Genomic DNA, 12447 nt, shown 5'->3' with positions numbered 1-12447 from the left:
CTGTGCTATGGAAAGGCTCACACTGGAGTGTCATCAAGACTAGAAAAAGTAAATGGGATGAAAAAAACTTTTGCTTCTATTTTAAGGTGACAGGATCACTAGCAAAACAACAAAGCAAGAAAGGGTCCTGTATATCCTGGAGAAAAGAAACCTTTACTCCAGCAATTTTCCACTAGAGATCATGAAAGGATACTCGCATTTTCTGATCAAAATGAATGTGAAAAACAGTAAGGGAAAAGATCTACAATGAGAAGCCATGAAGACTTTTACTTACTAAGAAGATACCCTCTGCACGCATGCACACAAAATTAGCATGGCAGAAGCACAGCCACTGCCTGGTTCTTGGATGCTGATTGATTTTTAGGTAGGGAGTGTTTCCAAGGTTCAAAGGGAACACGCTAAAAGGAGGTTTCTGAGAAAAGCATGTATATCTATTATTGATTGTGATAGCTGTAGGAAGACCTTTTGTGCTACCATGGACTTGAAGTGCTCTTCATATTCTGAAGTTGTGATTCTGAATAGTCTGAGTAAACTCTTGAAAACTTGGATGAGGAGGACACTTTTAGCTGCTTTTGGGCAGAAATTGGAGAACGAGAGGTATTTCTCAGGCTTCTTTACAATTTTCATTTATACATGTACCCATAAAGCGATCTATTATACAGAAACGAAAAATCCCTGCAATTAGTGACCATACTGTCCCAGCAGTACTTGATGCTTGGATGGTGAGTAAGGGCAGGGCCAGGCAACATTTCACCATGCTTCCTCATAAAAGTACCTTACAATTTGCTATTGCCTTACAATAGCAAATAAAATAATTTAATTTCTTTTGAGAGGTGCCTACAGTGAAACAGCATTATTTGTGCTTTGAGGTTTTCCCAGCTTGAAGTGCCTTAATAGAAAACCCGAACATATTTGCTATTGAACTCCACTTTCATCCTAGTAGGATTGCAGCATTTCCTATGCAGTCTCAGTTTACAGACGGGGTCAGGCCTCAGAGCCCCCTTTCAAAGCACAGCTTTAAAATTATTCCTTTGGGTACCTCACCAGGAGTGGAGCACGAGCGTGGGTCTGTGAAGAGAGGGCCTGTTCCTCCCGGTCAGAGCAGTAACACTTCACGTCTCCGCCTCTCTGCAGCATGGTGCCCAAAGAGTGAAGCACTTGCCATTTCAGCTGCTCTCCCCCACAAACCTCCAGAGTAAACAAGGTCTTAGGTTCCAGAGCAGCAAGATCCCCTAACAGCAAGGTGACACATTAGTCAAGAGACAGAGTTAAAAATAACCACTCAGAAGAGACACCTATTGTGGAAATACAATATTATTTGAGATGTTGGCCTCATGCACATGAAATTTTCTCTGCCACAAAACTGGTAAGGGCCCTCTTAAGCACTGAATCACTACTTACCAGCTATTTGTGTGCTGTGTTGCAGTGTGACTTAAAACTTACGCACGGGTGAGTTGATCTCAGCTATGGGTTGGGGCTGCATGAAACAAAAGCTGCCATCAAAATCCTAGGACAACAGCAAGGGGAACAAGGGCTGGGAAAGGAGTGTTTGGACTGACTGTTCCAGCTTGCTGGCTCTGATAGCTGCCCACTGTCCAGCTGTTCTTTCTCCCCACAACTCGTCCTCAGCTATGAGAGCTGCCCTCTGCAGACATGCTCTTCAGAAAGAGCATCGGCTTAGCAGCACAGAGAGCTTGGCTCTCCTTTGCAGAAGGTGTAGCTGCTCCCGTCTGTTTGCGCCCTCCCCCACCCATAGGGACACGGCAGCACCCCCTTCCCTCTAACTGGCGGGCCTGGGGGCCTCAGTCATGTGTCCTGCCATGCCCCCCTAAAATCCCCTGGCGCCGCCCTCAACTCCTGCTCCCTGCCCTGATCAATGGCTTTCTAATAGAGCCTCCGTTCTCCTACCCCTCCTTTTGTAAATTTAAATCCTGCTCACCAGTACTGCTGACGTCCTGCAGGCCCACCTCTTGACTCCCCCTCCCTGCTTCAAGTCCACTTCCCTCCAGTATAAAAGGCACATGCCCCCATCAGCTGCCCTGCTTCTGCTTGGAGCAGCAGCTACCAGAGAAGCAGCTTTGGTGCACACAGGTGAGTGCCTTCCCCTGTCTGCTTCAGCGCTTGTCCAGGCTCGCTCTTGCTGAATTTCCTTTTTTTCTTTTTAGGTTTTAGCTTACCACGGTTAGCATACACAGCTGTGCCCTGTGGTCAGTAAGTTTTGGCCAGTTTTTGTTAGCGAAGCAGCCCGTGCCGAGGCAGGGAGGCGGACCCCGCGGGCAGCGCTGTGCCCTGCAGGGAGAGCCGGGCAGGACACCACAGCGCCGCCCTGAAACCAGCCTGGGCCCAGCTCACCAGGGGGCTGATCCCTCGGGGGTGCTTCCAGCGCTGCTTTAGAACAGCAAAGCTTTTCACACTTCCATCGGATAGGGTGTACACAGCCGCTAATCTCAAGAAAGATGCTGGTTTAGACTGTAAAGAGTTAATAGCACCTTGTCTTCCGAGGACTACCGTGGTAGGGGTATATCTGATGGGTCTGCAGTAGAGCTTGAGTTTGGTACTATAAGAGCCCCTGTGTGCCCAGAGAGCCAGGCTGGTCTCGGACTCCTTGTGAAGCAGACCCGTGGCACGCTGTGATACTGCTGCTCCACTGTAATTTGTTTGTGGCTTTAATTTTCCTCTCTCATGCCAATGAAAGTTGCCAGACCTCTGTCACAGATGTTGCTCAGTCAAAATTTAAAAACTCTGCTTGGACACCAAGCAGAAGTGGCAAATTGATCAAATGACTGTGGCACTGAATTTTGCTGAGCTCCAGGAACAAAATCTTTCCTGAAACTTTTAATTGTGTACATTTTGTTGCAACTAGTCAGTTTTAATTTTTTTGTGATTATTTAGTAGTTTAAAATGTTAGTACACAGCTTGATTGTGTGAGGTCTTGTTATTTTTCAATTTTCTTTTTGGAAGAAAGCTGCAGCTCTGGACCTGAGGAGATCACAGACCATCTCAACCACATGAGTCTTGAAAGGACTGTACATAGGTAACCAGGCTTTTTGCTTAGTGACAGGATGGAGTTGGGTGTTAGAAATGCTCAGGGTCAAGTTTGTGGCAGTACCTCTGTCTCTGTTTCTTCTCATAGAAACAGTGGTGGGATAATTAGGTATAGGAAAAATTAGGGAGGATTAGAGATGCTGAGCACCCTGATTATTTAGGGTGGTATGTTACTTACTGAAGAGCAGTGGGAGTGATGTGCTTCACAGAAACCCTAGCCAGGATAAGGGTATTAACAAAAAGTTCAGTACGTATCAGTGCTGTAGGAAGTGGCTGCAGTGGCACAGGACCAGCTGGTGGGGACTAAAAAACTGAAGTTCTTAGGAAAAAGTGTGTGCTAAAAGATTTTCCCTGTATTTTTGTCTTGAGCCCAAGGCAAGCTCTTCTTTCTGTAACCCAGTGCCCAAAAAAAAAAGAAAAAAAAAAAAAAAAAAAAAAAAAAAAAAAAAAGAAAAAAAGACACAAAACCAGGGAGCAAGTAAACTGGAAAACCTGTCAGCAGCCCTGTAGATTGCCTCAAAACACCTTTTTGTCTCACTGATCCTAAAGTTTTGCTAAAAATGGAGAACCAGGAGAGGTGCCCCAGCTGAAACTGAAGGCAGAATTGACCCTATGTCAGTGAATTCTACATGATGAGATAATTTAGTCCTGATTGTCATGAGATTGTCATGAGATATTCAAGTTAGAAAAAGTTAATTTGCAGTTCTGAAATCATGACTTAAAATCACTTTCCTCTAAGCTGCCTGGTAAGAAACTATCAATGTGGGAAAAAGCCCTTGAAAAACCTTCACTGAGTACTAGGGGCGAAGAAGCTTTTGACTGCATTTTAGTGAAAGACACAGCCAACTTCTTCATGTGTTTTTGCTGTGTTGCCTGTTTGGTGTGTTTGGGAGTATCTTGCATCCAAGATTTTCATTCCTGTTCTGCCTATATTGAAAGCAGGCTAAGATTTTGGCAGCAACTGGGGAAAAATTCCACCTATACACAAAGAGAAGCCGTTGTATAGGCACAGCTGAGAGGTTTTCCTACAGCCTCTGTGCCTGTATATCTATATCACTTACATGATGCTTAAGCAAATAGGCTCCTGCTCTATAGGCAGAGGTTCCAGGATGTCAAATGTAGAGGCAGACCTTGCATGTCCTTGCATGGACAGCAGACTGTCCAGCTGGGAGAGCTGCCGTGAGGAAGCTTGTACAGAATTGTGAAATAGAGACAGTGGTAACCAGAGGCTGGCTCCCTCCCCTTCCTGGATGCAATTTTCCCAGCTCAGCACCTTCTGTTCTCCCCAGCCCATCCTTTGGAAGCTGGGAGGGATTTTCTCTTTCTGTTGCATCTGGGTGCACTTACAGGACTGGGACATCTACCAGTGGAAACCATAACTAGAAAATGTAATTTTGCATGCTAGCAAAAAAAAAGGGTGTGATGGCACAAGAGGAGCATTGCCATTCATACTGAAATGCATTTAGTTGTAAAAAGAGTGTGTAAAACACAAGTGTTAGACACACTTTACAAGCAAGGAAAAGATACTGGTGGTAGTGGCTAAAATACACTTTGGTGGCCAATGCCCATGGTCATACAGAGAGCCATACAGAGCCAGCAGTGAGCTCAGGGTCAGGACTCGAGTGTCCTGTGAAGGCTTTCCCTGCTGAAGAGAAAAACTCCCTAGTTTTTACCTCAATAGATGGCCCACTTCATAGCCTTTGAACAAAAATGCCCAGGACATCCCGAGCATGAGTGTTCCGCAGAACTCAAGAGTCATGAAATGGCTCTAATGGATGGGAACATACTGTTAAAATTGACACGTTCCTTCACCTTGAGAGTTTTAACTCATATGTGTTCCCCGTGTTCATTCTTCTCCTTACAGCCTTCCCACCACTGCTCCATCATGTGGCATCCAATCTCCTGGACACCACGTGCCCAGTGGTCACCAAACCACTTAAAGCTAGTCACTGTCTATGTCCTGATGCTCTTGGTGTCACTCAGCTTTGCTTCGGGACAGAGCAGGCCATTTAAACATCAGATAGACAACAGAAGTAAGTATGAGTCTCACCTGACACGGTGACCCCACAGTCTCTGCTGCACTGAGGGATCAGGGCTGGGCTGTCAGGCAAAGTTCAACAGCAAAGCACGCAAGTGTTTCTGTGGTGTCACCTTGGTGTGAGGCCCAGGGCTTCCATTTGCATTTGTTAGTGCATATACAGAACCTCATGTCTTTCTCACAGCCCTTCATTAGCCAAGGCAAATACCATTATTTTTGATAAATACCAGAAAAGACACAAATGTGCAAAGGACTGACAAGAAAATGTAAAGTGGTATACATCAAATATTTAAGCACCAAATTTTCAGCTGTGGTCTGTAGACCTACACAACTTCTATATAATCAAAAGAAAGTAATGGCCTAGAAGCTTAAGTTCACTTTATAGACATCTTCAATTCTGTATAGTACTTTGAGTTCTCTGAAAGTCCAGATACAAGTGGTTGAAGTATCTCCATTCAGAGATGCTGGGAAGAACTGAGAGTATCCAGGTCAGGGATGATACCGTGTGTCTGAAGTTTAAACAAGCACACAATCCAAAAGATCTTTGAGAAAATCACCAAGAAATATCATCTTCCCCCATGAAGCATAGGCTGATAATGGTAAAGAGAGGGGTTGTGGAGAGTAAGATGTGTGGACTCAGTGCCACACCTCTCCTCATTAAAGAGGACAGAGATGTTTGGAACCTCAAGTTTTAGGTACACAGGTGAAAGTTTATTTGGTTTTGTGTAGTGTTAAACATTGTGCTGAAAGACTTAAAAGATGTATTTATGGAGAAATTTAAAGGAAGGAACCCCCTCTGCAATCTAGTGGATTTGTTAGCCTGGTACCTACTGCAGAAAATTTGGATGGACCCTTTGGCTCATGTTAGAAATGCAGGTTGCAGCCCAGATGGATGAAAATTAATTTTGCAACAGAATTCTCTTCCTTTGGGCTCTACATATGGAAAGTAACTCTCAAAGGCACCAGTAAGCTGTGTGTCTGGCTGTAGCCTTTCTTTTTCTTTTTCTGGGTTCCAAATAAGCTGTCTTACATCCTCAAGATATTCAGGAAACACTGCCTCCAAGTGCAGTGGTCCATCTTCACTGAATGTTTTGAATTCCAGGTCCTGAGATTGACCCTTTTTGGTACGTAGGCCGTGGTGTTCGCCCCATCGGTCGCTTTGGGAAGAGACAGCTGAGAAGCAGCCGTGGCAGCCTGAGGCCTGTGAGCAAACACCTGGATTTCATCTTGAATGCTTTGTGGGAGCAAAAATCATTGGACACAGAGGACAGTGACTGGTGATCTCTGTTGCCCAGGGTGGCAACCCAACCTCTGTTCTTTGAATTGTGCCCTCCCCTGCACCTCAGACCTACAGTTCTGCTTTTGCCTAGCAATCTCACACTGCTCTTCTTTCTGCTCCTTGTGCAAGTACCTTCAAAAAGAAACATGTTCAGGGTGCCAGTAAAAGACAATGCATGGACACCAGCACTGAGTGCCACCACTGGTTATAAAAATGTTTCTTCATTGTGCATCCCCATCAATCTCCTGATCCTGTTCACTGCTAGGATCACTGTTAAGTTTATCCAAAGCCCACACAGCTTTTGGGCTGGAATTTAAACTCTGCAGTGTTAAATGTATCATAAAACCTTCCTGTCAGATTTCAAAGTCAATGGCTGTTGATAAGTAAAAATAAAAAGCAATGGTTGGAAGAAAGAAAAAAGGCTCTTACCAATTTTTAATGTACCTGCATTAATGGCATGAAAGGCTGGTTCTTTGTGTGTAGCTTTTATAAAGATTGCTAACATCCACTCTTAAGAATGTCTCCCTGAAGTACCCACTGGACCTTCATAATTCTTCTTGTACAGATGGAGAGATATATTAATGAACAAAGAGGCACTCCTATTGAAGATAAGTATTTTCTCCCTGCTGAAGGAACAAAAAAAAATGGCTAATTGAACTCTTTGGAGTAGTTTTGTGCCTACTGCATATAACCATGCACCATAATCCAAAAGGAGCAAGGGCCTGAATGAGCTGATTCCCTTTAAAACAATGTCATTATTTCCAAGTACATTGTCTGAGCAAGTTAGAGTCACTCTTTGAGGATCACAAGCCATGTACTATCTACTCCATTAGTCCAAATCAATAAGCCTGGAGATGCAGCTCAATTCCCCTATTTAATCATGTTAATATACCTTTGTTATATTACTTCTATAAAAAGTGTTACTTACAATGTGTTTCATCTTGATTAATAACTATTAGCAGGAATAATACAGTTTAATCTATGGCTTATATCCAAAAAAGATAGTTTACAATTCAGATAATAACTGATGGTTAAATCCAGACCATGAATGGACTTCCACTTCTAGTTGTGCTTTGTGAGAATTACTACTAAAATTGAATAGTGGTTGAATTAACCATTGCAGACATTTTAACCCTTCTTTCTCTTTTTGCAAATGGCCTGTCAGCAAGGGATGGGTATTTATTATAACAAGGGAATAATAAATGACTTCCATTTATAATGCAACAAAGCTGCTGATCCAAAGTGTTATTTAAAGCACATTAATTTTACTGAATGTGTTCATGGTGGTGAAGATATATAAATATTTTGATCTGCATTCATTGCAAGGATCTTTGGAAGTGCAAAACCAAGATTATTGGCAGGGTTCTTGCTCAGTTTTTGTAGCAATCTGAGAGAGATCAAAAAATTCCACCTGAGAAGCTATGCTTGAGTATTTCAGCCAACAGACTTGATGGTTTGGAGAAGACTCACCAGCAAATATTCCTAACAGGATTCCTCCCACCCCAGCCATAGAGGAAGAGGAGGAGGAGGAAGTGTGAACTGAGTGTGTGCCTTTGCTCTCAGCAAACCCCGGCACCCCTGTGGAGATACATGTCCCGGGCGTGACGGTGTGGCTGTGGGTTCTGCATGCTTTCAGGCCAAAGTGCACATAAATCCAAACAACAGAGAAAAACTTTTTGGTTTTCTTTATGAATCAAGTCATTGAAAAGGCATTCTTTTCATAAATCGCTTTTACTCTTTTATAATTTCTCTTGACAATAATTCTTGGTGAGTATGCAGATAACAACAACAAGGCAAGCTTAATATTCACTCAGACTTAATCAAATAGGTCATATAGTCTTCATTTTACCCATTAAAATATTTTCATTTATAAAAATTAATCTAAATATAAATATTAACACTAAAGATTGAAATCACTTGATGACAAAATAATTCTTTGTGTGCTATAACATATGCTTTTATGATTTTTTTAAAACAGTAAATTATATCTTTGCACATATTTGGCACGATAAACATTTGTAAAAATTCAAATGCCTTAGAGCATGTGGGATTTTTTTTTAAGTTTTTTTTTTTGATTTTTTTTTTTTGCAATGCCTACACAGTACACATTTGTCTGTCAAAGAAGACTGAATATTTTAACATTGTAACACGGTAATAGTTGCTTTTCATGCCTCTTAAGGAAAACAACCTACTCCAAACTTTGTTGGCTTGTTTAAATCACACTAACAGAACAAAAGCCAAAGAGTTATTCTATTAAAATTAGTCATTTCTGTATTGATATTACATACACAATATTAGTTATTATTTATTAGACGAATATGCAGACCAACCACCATTAATGACATTTCATAACACGCATACCTGCATAAACCAGAACCTGGGAATGTATTGTATACATACACGAGAACAGTGAATGGAGGAGGAGATTGAATAACAAAAAAATTACAAGGCGTCCTACTCTGTTTAATCTCCTTTACTGGATTGCATATATAAATAAAATCTATTTGTTTTATATATATATTTATATATTAAACAGAGTGGGCCAAATTCTTCCCTCACATCTGTGCAAACCAATTTCAGAGAACTAGTATTGTGTGAGAGTAAAAGAAGGCCTAATTTCACCCAGAACAAACACATTGGGTCAGATCTTGGGCAGATGGAAATTCCCTGAAGGGATGGAATGACACTTACGTATTTTAAGTGGGAAGATGGATGTATTTATTCCAAGGTTCCTCACATGCAGCTGGACATCAGAGTACTGACAAGCTAGATGTCAAATGTGGATGGCAGATTTGCAACTGGCACTGTTTTTCCAATCAACCCATCCAGCCATTCCTTGTCTTCCCCACTCACTCCCCTATATCCAACCTAGTCAGGAAATTTTCCCAGTTTTGCTTCTATTTTCCCAACTACAGACATTACACAGCTTGGTGTCCCAGGGAACTGCTTCCCTGCTGCATGGCAGGTAACAGGTGGCACTCTGCTAGTGGGTGTTCACTGGGAGCCCAGAGAACAAAAGAGCTCTCCTCCTTCCTGGTACCCACAGCTCTTGGGAGAGCTCACCACTCCTTAATGCTGAGGGAAACTTGCCAGCTCATGCCTTCCCTCTTAGCACATTTCACATCAACTCCATCTGCACTTGGGTACCTGCTCTGCAACTGGTGTGGAAGGTAAGGGATTCACTGGCTTATCACCTCCTCTGACTACCTTCTTTGTATTCTTCAGAGCAAAAAATAATCACAAATTGGCAATGGTCTCCTGCAAAAGGGCAAGAAGGACTGTAAGCAGCATCCTCCTTCCTGGGCATCTGCCAAAGGGCCTTCTAGTTTGACTCACCTGTTAAGGGTCTCAAGAAATGAAAGAAGGAATATCACAATTCACAATCCAATTCAGAGCGGTCCAGTAGTAGTGGGGTGCATGTAGCACCAGTAACAGGCCCCAGCTACTCTCTGGTGGCTCCAGACTAGTATAGGAACTGATGTCTGGGCTACCTTTGCCTCCTCAGAAACACCAGTGAACATCAGAAAGGAATCTCTTGCAAGCTGCAGCCACCCCACAATCACCAGTCAGTCAGCAGAGATCTCAACCCCAACTCTTTAACTACCTTTTTCCAATCTTAAAGGTTTGGACAGAATTTATTGTGAACTACAGCATGGTTGGCCACCACCAAGTGGACAATGCTGCCAAGAACAAGACATATGGAGGTGTTGGTGTCTCTAACAGTGTCCAGGTGTTCCCAGACACTGGGATCATTACTCAGCAGATACCTGGTCCACATGTGTGGCCACCAGTTTCTGGTTCAGCATGACACCCCTGCTGCCTAGAGCAATATCCCTAGCTCTGGAGCTGGAACATTCAATCTGCGAGATGTACTCTCAGAGAACAGAGAAGTCTTCCTCCTCCTACCAATCCTCCCAAGACTTCCACTTACTCACTGGGAGCAGAGCAATGTACACAGATTCTCCTCTCCCTCCACGCAGCTGAAAAGCAGCACACACTGCAAAGAGTTGTTCTTATTGCTCGACAAGACAGATGCCCACATGAATAGTAAGAGGCCAGCAAATATGGATCACAGGTCTGCTTTGGCAGATTAATTGGCCTATAATTATGACTGATTGAGTGTACAAAAACATACTGCAGTTTAAAGACGACATACTTAATACAATCGATAGGGAGAAAAAGTGCATCTTAAAATGTGGAGCCTTGCTTTTGAAACATAGCATCCTGTCTAGAGTCCTCTGAGAACTTTAAGGCAGAGTTTCCTGTAGCAGACCACAATGCTGAAGACTTGGACAGCTTTCTCAGTGAGGTATCCAAATGAAGCCCTATAGCTGAGGCTCTGTGGGTTCTTGAGGGTCCATTTTCAGCTGGACATACACAATGGCTGTTAAGAAAAGGCACTCTAGTGGACAGCCTTAGGCAGTGTGTTATTGGCAGTAGGGAAGTGTAAGTTTAGTACATCACAGCAGATCCTACAGCAGGTTCCTAGAACAGAGAGGGACAGGAAAGAAAAAAACATGAGTGAAGGACTAAACAAACCTGCTGAAGAATGCAGCTGGGTCCTTTCCCTTCTCACCTCCCCACGTATGCATGCTCATACATACATTATATGTATGTATACATATGTTCAGCTGTGGCAGAGTGCGTTGGGACAGTCAGCTTTTTCGCTTATCCCTCTATGGCTGCTGTAGAAGAAATGACTGACAACTGTCCTGGGTATCCTGGGTGAAGACTCTTTGTTCAAACCCTGCAGACCCAATGTGTCACCTGTCTGTCCCTTAAATTCCTCTTAGATAATCTTTAAACATTTATCAACAATTAGTGAAATTCAAGGTCACTCTCATCTGCCAAGTTACAAAGCACAGCTGGTTCTGTGAAGGTCTGGTTCAGAAGTCTGAAATGCAGGGGATGACTAATTTATTTATTCTTTAAAAATATGGGTAGCAGATTCCTGGAGACCTGGCAGCCAGGCTACACTATCACAGACTGACTTTCAGGAGCTGCTATTCCTTGGTATATAGTCCAGGACACTGGTCATATTTGTTCAAGGGTTGCCTCAGCAGTCTCTATTATTTTTTCCTCATACTATCAAAAGAAGATTTCTGAAGATGCTGAAATACAGCTGCCTACACAGATACTGCTATCTCTCTATTTGACTGCTTTTAACAGAGTTTTAAAGAAATTTTTTACCATTAAGTCCTTGGCAGTGCTTTTCCTTTCTTTAGTTCTTTGTGTTAGAGATCCTTGAAGCATGAAGTTTCTGTTAAACGTTCTGACAGTAGTAACTGGAGAACCATCTATTTTTTCACCTGGGAAAAATACAAAAGGGGAGATTTTTCACATAAGAGATTGAAGCAGATATAAAAATACTTCTGAAGAGTCACAGCTTATAGACTGATAAAACTTTCCCTAGGATGTTTGAGGAAAGCTGGATTTAATTTGAATTAAAAACATCAGGCTGTGGTATTCCAAATAAATTAAAGTTTGAGGCCATGTCAATCAGTGGAATTACAAAAGAATAGTGCAGTGAACAAAGCCCTAGAATTTTCAGAGATAGTGCACTGCAGAGTAAAAAAAAAAACCCAAAACCAAAAATCCACAAAAAATCATGAAAGAAAAAAACACACTTGATTTTATAAAGACATTTCACAGCCATTATCTGACATAGCAAGAACATTCCTAAACCATTTCATACAGATTGAAATCAGCAAATATAAACTTTAAGGAAGTGGTGGGTTGTGGAGGGTAGCAGCCATGCTGCTGCAGCAGCACTGCCCCCCTCCTGCAGGGCAAGTATTCAGCATTCCTCATTTGCTTTTTCCAGCCTTCTGCCTCTGGTCTTGTTTGCTTATCACTGTTACAACTTTCACAGAAGAGAAAGTGGTGATGCTTTTAAATGTGACAAATTTTACATAATGTGAGTACAAGGAAAATGAGGAGGATGGGACAGTCTATTAGGCTTTCTATGTACATTTTTTAACTTAAACTTTTCCCCACCTGTCTGACCTGTACATTCTATTGAATCTTACAAAGAGAGTCTCCCCCTCCCTCTCTCTCTCTCTCTCTCTCTCTTTCTATCTCTCTC

General features: G+C 42.5%; 2 protein-coding genes across 12 annotated transcripts in view; one reads left to right on the top strand and one right to left on the bottom strand.

Moving 5' to 3' along the window:
• Nucleotides 1-1982: 1982 nt before the first annotated feature.
• LOC107200694 (prolactin-releasing peptide) lies at nucleotides 1983-7259 on the top strand. The gene is made up of 3 exons (XM_015619522.2): nucleotides 1983-2091; nucleotides 4910-5078; nucleotides 6186-7259. The coding sequence occupies exons 2-3, from the start codon at nucleotides 4931-4933 to the stop codon at nucleotides 6362-6364; spliced, it is 327 nt and encodes a 108-aa protein (XP_015475008.1). The 5' UTR covers nucleotides 1983-2091; nucleotides 4910-4930; the 3' UTR covers nucleotides 6365-7259.
• A 772-nt stretch (nucleotides 7260-8031) lies between these two features.
• The window catches only part of MYRIP (myosin VIIA and Rab interacting protein), a 206439-nt gene continuing 202023 nt past the window's right edge, over nucleotides 8032-12447 (bottom strand). For all 11 annotated transcript variants that reach the window (XM_015619685.3, XM_033511940.1, XM_015619686.3 and 8 more), the window contains 2 exons: nucleotides 11553-11671; nucleotides 8032-10847 (listed from right to left, as the gene is read on the bottom strand). In XM_015619685.3, coding sequence (XP_015475171.1) covers nucleotides 10815-10847; nucleotides 11553-11671 — 152 coding nt within the window. In that variant the 3' untranslated portion in view covers nucleotides 8032-10814. The remainder of the gene's footprint in view (nucleotides 10848-11552; nucleotides 11672-12447) is intronic.

This window comes from Parus major, chromosome 2 (genome assembly GCF_001522545.3).
Source record: "Parus major isolate Abel chromosome 2, Parus_major1.1, whole genome shotgun sequence".
NCBI classification, from domain to species: Eukaryota; Metazoa; Chordata; class Aves; order Passeriformes; family Paridae; genus Parus; species Parus major.
The sequence above is the reverse complement of the archived record's forward strand: the minus strand, read 5'-3'. Positions and strand labels throughout refer to the sequence as shown.